Source organism: Prionailurus viverrinus, chromosome A1 (assembly GCF_022837055.1).
Source record: "Prionailurus viverrinus isolate Anna chromosome A1, UM_Priviv_1.0, whole genome shotgun sequence".
NCBI lineage: Eukaryota > Metazoa > Chordata > Mammalia > Carnivora > Felidae > Prionailurus > Prionailurus viverrinus.
The window spans coordinates 138,797,693-138,805,583 of NC_062561.1; the positions used below are offsets into that span (position 1 = coordinate 138,797,693).

The 7,891-nt window shown below is 39.3% G+C and overlaps 1 protein-coding gene across 2 annotated transcripts; it reads left to right on the forward strand.

Moving 5' to 3' along the window:
- The first annotated feature begins 113 nt into the window (after positions 1-113).
- On the forward strand, positions 114-6,330 carry BTF3 (basic transcription factor 3). Of its 2 annotated transcripts, none has more exons than XM_047876422.1 (6): positions 114-252; positions 834-902; positions 3,852-3,965; positions 4,408-4,609; positions 5,467-5,523; positions 6,027-6,330. In XM_047876422.1, exons 2-6 carry the CDS (start codon positions 834-836, stop codon positions 6,071-6,073), a joined length of 489 nt encoding a protein of 162 aa, XP_047732378.1. In that variant the 5' UTR covers positions 114-252; the 3' UTR covers positions 6,074-6,330. The 2 variants fall into 2 exon arrangements, with proteins under 2 accessions (XP_047732378.1, XP_047732370.1); XM_047876414.1 differs by lacking the exon at positions 114-252 and adding an exon at positions 323-490.
- Positions 6,331-7,891: the final 1,561 nt, after the last annotated feature.

Sequence of the window (7,891 nt, forward strand, 5' to 3'; positions counted from 1 at the left end):
TGACGAGAAATGTGACCCACGCGACCGTCACAAACGCCTCTGCCTGCAGCCGCGCGTGCGCAGCGAGGAGCTGAGCTCGCAGCGGAGTCCGTTTCCTGACTCTAGGAGGAAGCAGTGTTGCATCACTTCCGGCCTCCCTCTAGCTGCCATCTTGCGTCCCCGCGTGTGTGCGCCTAATCTCAGCTGGTCCACCCGAGACCCCCTGAGCGCCTACCCTAGTCCCCCGCGCGGTCCCATTTCCGCTCCAACAAGGTACAAAAAGGCTCTGGACGCCGGCGTGGGAGGAGGACGGGAACGGGGGCGGGAAGTGCCCGGAAGGAGCGAGACAGGGAGGGACAGGGCTGAGGAGAGGAAGGCGATGCGACGGACAGGCGCACCCACTCAGGCTGACTCTCGGGGGCGAGGTCGAGCCAGGGGCGGCTGCCCTGGGGGCGAGGCGACGCCGTCTCTTCCTCCACCTCGCGGCGGAACCCGAGGACAGGAGCCTCAGGTACCGCGAGGCTTGCGGAGAGTGGCCGGGCCGGGCCGGGCAGGCCCTGGCTAGGCCGAGGCCGGGCCAGGGCCGGGGGTGGGGGGCCGGGGGTGATCAGGCATGGGTTAGCGCCCGTTTTTCGGGCCTGCAGGGAGGGGGGAGTCGTGGAGGAGGGATAGGAAGGTGGGTGCCTTTTGCGCTCCCCCAAAACTGAAATTGGGAGCTTTGCGGGGTGGATTGGGGATTCAGGCCTCGGCCTGTTTAGGACGTTTTTTCTTCTGCTCATGTCTTGGGAAATAATGAGCGTAGAATGCTGGAGATAACTAGACCTTTCCTCGCTGAGGGTTTCCTGTTTTTCTAGATGAAAGAAACTATCATGAACCAGGAGAAACTCGCCAAACTGCAAGCACAAGTGCGCATTGGTGGGAAAGTAAGTTTTAATAGTTTTTTGGGGTTTTTTTTTGTTGTTGAAGTTTCCAGGTTTGGGTTTTTTGGGGGGTTGTTTTTTGGTATTGTTGGCTTGTCACTGTCTCTAGAGGGCATTTCATCGAGCTCGCAAAGTGGGGTGGGAAGGAGGAGGCGGGGTTAAATGATATACAGTAGAGTGTATCAGTGGGACACGCATGTTGTATAGTAAAAAAAAAGTGAATCTAGGTGAAGAGACCACTTATGAACATTACTTCTGTGAAAATGTTTTCATTGTTACAGTGTTTCAGTACAACAAAATGTTTTCTAAGTTGATTAGTAAGAAAATGTGTCATTTCGGTTAGATAATCCTTGTGGCCCTCCTACTCCTAACTTGTTTTGTCCTAAGTTGTATACCTTCAGTGCTATGCTGATGCCTTTTTTTTTTCTTTTTTCTTTCTCTCTTTCTTTTTTTTTTTTTTTTTTTTTTTTTTTGTAAATAATTAAGGTAACTCTGAATTTAAGTTCCACCTGTCTTTTGAACTACAGTTTATAATGTCAGGTTCTGGATAATTGTACTTGACAGGTAGAAGTTTGTGTTCCCTGTACATTAAGACCTTTCTGTAATACTTTCTTAGCTAAATGCATTCCAGAGTAGTTGTATATTTTCTAGGATATTTGGGAGATACCTTTGTTAGAGGTACATCACAAAATTTAAGAGCAGTGACTATGGATTTGAAAATACTACCTAAGCAGATAAGCTCTCAATTTTGACTTTGTAAATATGCTAAAACTGAGAGAATGAGAATGATTGCTAGGCTTTTAGGTAAGTTTTGGTTAATTGGGGTTTTTTCTGCTTGATACTGATTTTCAAGAGTATTCTTTTTTGAACTTGGAAATTTTTAGATTGTTTTCTGAGTAATTTACTTAAATCAGAAGACTGCTCTAGACAGAGATCTACTTAGTTGTATTTTGCATTGTGTTAGCACATTCCTAGTATTTAACAAGGTGTGGTAGCTTGTCCGAACAGAGCGTGTCTTTACTTGGTAAAACTTGTAAAGCTTCCCTGCTACCAAGCTTGTTATCTATTAGCTTTTCCCAACTTTAAACATTTGCTTTCAAATAGAGTATTCTGTGAAATAGCCAAAAGTTTCACTTAGATTTAAATAAGGAGATGTGTATCTGTTAAATTCCTGGACTTTGCCAACAATGAATGTGTCCTGATTTTTTTTTTTTTTTTTTTTTTTTTTTCCCCTGAAGCGGGTAGTCTTCAGGATCTGCACCTGCCAATTAACAACCAGTAGGTGTTTCTTGGCCTTCTTAGCAATTGTTAAAAGCTAGGTGTGGCCTTCAGGTCCCAGAGAAACTCATTATAGCCTTTGTGGGTCAGTGTTTGGATATTCTTATATTGGTGTTTTTAACTATCATTTCTTTTGGTACAAGTTTCACAAGAAATAACTTGAATAATGTGCTTGCGTGCTATCTTTCTGTGGTTACTCTGATCCTGTAAAAATGCTTTATTCAGTATCTGATCAGAACATTGATAATATCTTAATTATATCAGTGAAAATGGAACTCTACACATGTGAAGTGTGTGGAATGTATAGAAGGTGTGTCCGTTTTGTTTTTATAATCCTACAGTAGCAGTTAGAGTGTCTTTTAGAGAGATTTAGAGACAATTATTTGGAAACCAGATAGCTACATAACTACATCAAGGTGGTGTCTATTTTTAAAGGCTTTTTTGGGTCTGGTAACCAGTATTTTTTGTAGCTGTTGATATTTTATTTGGTTTAACTATCATTATTTAAGCCTTTATTGTGCTCAGTCCTGAGAATATGAAATTTAAGAAGTTCATGGTCCCTGAGGGAGCTTTAATGGTAGTAGGGGAGATAGGCATCTTTTCTAAAAGAAAGATCTGTTTCATAGTGTAATATACGTATTCAGTAGAAGTGTTTCCGAAGTACAAGGGTGGGAATGATTTTGCTTGGGGACAGTTAATTACAGAGGTTTGGGAAGGCCTGAAAGAGGCTGGAACAGGGTTTTAAAGGACAAATAGGAATTGGTATGGAGGTTGGGGTATATTGAGGCAGGTAGGTGGTAGCCTTTCCCTAAAGAGCCTTATATACCATGTAAAGGGTTTAAACTTTTTATAGCAGTAAACAGAATGGAAGCTTACATTCTAGTGAGGGGAGGCAGACAATAAAATACATTTCTCTCTTATAGTAATAATTGTTATGAAGAAAAATAAACCTGGATAGATAAAAGACGATGGCTGCTGGAGTTGCTTTTTTTCATCGGGTGTTTGGGAAAGGTCACTGATAATGGTGCCAAAAAACGGAGATCTGTAGTAAGGGAGGAAGCCAGTGCAGATGCTAGGGGAAGAAGGGAACAGTATGTGCACAGGCTCTTTTCCATCTGTTTAAGGAACTCAGACGAGGTTTCTGTGGCTGAAGATGAGAATATGTATGTGATAGAGACGTTGTCAAGAACAGCATTATAGGGGCAGAGCAGATCATGTAGGGGCCTTGTAGATTAAGATAAGAACTTCAGATTTTACTATTCGGTGTTACAGAAGTCTATGTACAGACTCATTTGAATGTGTCATACATTGTCTTGCCTGTGACTGTTAATGGATGTTGATTTTTCATCGGTTAATGTAAAAAAACCAAAAAGGTTAATAGTTCTGAATATGGAGCTTTTAATGAGGCCTAATTTAGGTTGATAATGCCACCTCTTTATCTGCTCTTCTGGAGCACATAATCTAAATAATAGGATTTTGAAAAGATAATTTGTTTATATCTGACAAAATGAGAAGTTATTAAGGATTTGTTACCCTCTTTCGGCTTCCGTCATTGCCTATTTGCTGCCTAAAACTTTATACTTAGAGTAATTTTCTTAAACAGATCCAAAGGTCAGAAAGGAATTAGAAACTGATTGTTATGGTGTTTATGTGTGTTATCTTCTCCTCACTCAGGGAACTGCTCGCCGAAAGAAGAAGGTGGTTCATAGAACAGCTACAGCAGATGATAAAAAACTTCAGTTCTCCTTAAAGAAGTTAGGAGTAAACAATATCTCTGGTATTGAAGAAGTAAGTGTCAAATTTTATTTTTATTTTTTTAAGTGTATTTATTTTTTGAGAGAGCATGAGTGGGGCAGAGAACAAGAGAGAGAATCCCAAGCAGGCTCCTTGCTGTCCACCCTGAGCCACAATCAAGAATTGGATGCTCAACCTAATGAGCCACCCAGGTTCCCCAAATTTTATTTCTTTATAGAACAAGATGTGGGTAGAAAAAAATTTTAATGGTCATGAGTTAAATGATTTTTTAAAATCTTTCACTCCATTAATAGTAGGGAGATTGCTGAGTCTGAAAGTGATTAGATTGCACTTTTCCATTCCAGGCAAAATAGCACCTGTGCTACACAGTGGAATAGTGGATTACTTAGCCAGACTTCAGCTTTTGCTTAATAGAATGTTTGGCTTTAAAGGAATGTTGGTGGGTGTTGCTAATTAAAACTTTTTTTCTTTATAGGTGAATATGTTCACAAACCAAGGAACAGTGATCCACTTTAACAACCCTAAAGTTCAGGCATCCCTGGCTGCGAACACTTTCACCATTACCGGCCATGCTGAGACAAAGCAGCTGACAGAAATGTTACCCAGTATCTTAAACCAACTTGGTGCAGACAGTCTGACTAGTTTAAGAAGGCTGGCTGAAGCTCTGCCCAAACAATGTAAGTTTCCTAGTAGTGGTTTTGCCTAGCGTTACTGATTTGTCAGTAAATTTCTAAGATTTCAAGTAGATGTAAATATCTTTACATTTGGACATGCCAGTTTTCCTCTAAAAACGATTGTTACACTGCTTTTAAGTGTTCTTAGTGTGTTCAATAAGTTAACTAGTATGCTGTGATCGATCATTAATACTTGATTCAGTGGATTGTGCTAGACCTTTTACATGTTTATCTGTGTGTGTGTGTGTGTGTGTGTGTGTGTGTGTGTGTGTACATATGTATATGTTGGGAGAGAGGGTATCACAGTGAGAGACTAAAGAAAGAGGTTCTAGAAAGGCTTTCAGAGCTGAAGTAGGTTTTGGAAGTATCCCACTGAAAATCTTACAGGGCTAGTACTGTGAGGTCTCAACTCCTAAGTGTAGTTTACTTTTTTGTGTTTTAAAAAGTGGATGCTTACCACCAATCAAAGGCATTTAATTTTTTGATCCTTTTATGTTCATTTCAGTAAAGGTTTGTTAAGCATCTCCCTTATGCCATTAACAAAACAGCATTTGAGAAACAGCTTCTTGATTTGTCTCCCATAAGAAATTTTACCATGCTGTGGTATATGGGTTTACCTCTACCCTGTGGTGGCCAGAGGGCTTGAAAGAAGGGTATGGAATTTGATTTGTTGGCTGTTAACAACATTCTCGTTCATTTGTAGACTGCCATGTTAATGCTTGGACTTAGGGATGAAATCCCAAATGTCACTGTTGTAATCGTGAATATAAACTGTAACAATGCTTGGCCTTTCATCTGTTTTTGTGGTTGATGTTTATTAAAAACTTAACAAGTGTGTAACATATATTTCGCTTTCACAGCTGTGGATGGAAAGGCACCACTTGCTACCGGAGAGGATGATGATGATGAAGTTCCAGGTAGGAACCTTCACTTGTGGTTAAATTAGAGAATCTTAGCAAGGAAGAATGAAAAATCTTTACACTCTAGGAAAGTACCTTGTGGGGGGAGGTAATAAGGTAAAGAACAGAAAACGTAGACATGAACCTCACTTCTTTAGAATGGAAAAAATAATGCAGAGTTATTTAACTAGGAGTTAAATTTGTAGACTTGGTTTTTTCTGATTGGGATCCCAGGTAGGTATAGGTATCTAACTTTAAATATTGAATAAAAAATGTATGTTGTCACATGAATATAATAACTAATAGATCACAGAAGAGACCCCTGTTTCCTACTTCGAGATCAATAAATTTTTGAGAAGGCATGGAGAAATCGTTCAAGAGTCTTAGGGGTATGGTGTAACTATTCTAAAATCAGAAAAACTGTTGGCAATTAGGAGGCAATTTACTTGGTAAATCTCTTTAAAATCCATTGATGTGTAGGTTTGGCTTTTGTCAGAGTTTCTACCTTTTTCTTTTTCTAGATCTTGTGGAGAATTTTGATGAAGCTTCCAAGAATGAAGCAAACTGAATTGAGTCAACTTCTGAAGAAGATAAAACTTGAAGAAGTTACTGGGAGCTGCTATTTTATATTATGACTGCTTTTTAAAAATTTTGTTCATGGATCTGATAAAATCTAGATCTCTAATATTTTTAATCCCAAGCCCCCTGGACACTGCAGCTCTTTTCAGTTTTTGCTTATACACAATTCATTCTTTGCAGCTAATTAAGCTGAAGAAGCCTGGGAATAAAGTTTGAAACAAGATTAATAAAGTTCTTTGCCTAGTATATGGTTTCATTTTTTATTTCACTGACACTAATTTGTACACAGAAAGCAAAGTTATTCATAGCTAATCATGGCATGTAATATGACTGGTAATCTTTGATGAAATTTGATTAAAGATTTTAAATGGCCATATAATGTAACACAGGCAATATAAAGTTGTATTTTAAAACTTTTCTCCAGCAATCCTCAGGGCTACAGTGGTTTATGTAATGGGTATAACTATAAAATGAGAATGAAATACTCCTTTGAGCATGAATTTTTTCTCTTAATACGGTCTATTTCTTAAATGTATACTAAGTGCCTTTAATATATTACTGTACTTAATTTTCTCTCATTTAATCCCCAGTCTATGAAGTAGGGAGGAGTAGCTCCATTTTGTAGTTGTAACCCAAAGTTACCTAAAAAGGAAACTCTTAATAACCCTTGTAGGATATTCTGTAAGACACGTGAAAAAAGTAGTGTTTGTATTAGGAATGCCACCTTATGTTAATTCAAGTGGTAACACTGTAGCAGGGCTACTTTTTTCTCTTGAAAAAAATTTATGTATTTATGTATTTTTTTACTTTAAGAAATCTCGGCACCCAACGTGGGGCTCAGACTTAAAACTCCCAAGATCAAGACATGCATGCTCTACGAACTGAGGCAGCCAGGTGGCTCCTCCCATTTTCTTTTTAAAATAACACAGTAAAAACGATGTGTACAGTTGCAAGAGATTTAACAAACAATACTTGTGCCTGCACCCCAATCAGGACATCATCCCCAAAATTTGTCGCAATATAAGGCTACTTAAAACATTGTATTAGCAATCAATGTTGAAGTAACTTAAAAATTTACAAAGGGCATTTAAAATAAATGTCATCTGCTTTAAGGCCAGATGAAAAAATAGTCTTAGCTTTTTCTTGCAACAATGAGAATGTTAAATATCCATAATAATTTGCAAGTACCTTGTGAGGGTACTATGCAGCTATATCTAAAAGTCACTGTAAGTAAACTATAAAAATGAAATGCTTGTGTAGATAGTATTTGCATATTTAAACATTGTATTACTTTCCAAGGATGTGTCAGTCTTGTTAAAGTCTGCTGCTACAGTAACAGGGACTCAGCAGTCTCCGCGGTTACAAAATTACAGAGAAGTGCATGTTCCCAGAGTATTGTGGGTCAGGTTAGGCTCTGCTACAAAGTTGCAGGTGCCAGACTCATGGGTAGCTCTATCTGGAGCACTCGGCTTCCCAGCAAATGAGAAAATGGTGGGTCATCTACTGGCTTTTAACGCTGTTAACAAATATTGCTTGTATGTAACTGACCAAACAATGTCTAAAGGAGGACAGAAGATTGGGAAGAGCTAGAGGAGGCCTGAGGGTTTGCATTTCTGATCTACTCCCAGGTGAGTCTGATGCTGCAGGTGCATTGGCCATACTTGGAGTAAATGAGATTTTTAGTTTCCCAACTCATCCCAAGAAATGGAGTTGAAAGTGACAGGCTGACTTAGGCCTGTGAAGAATATGCTACTACCTGAATATCCTCCCAGGTGTTTGCCCAAGATCTGTACAGGAAAGGGACTGA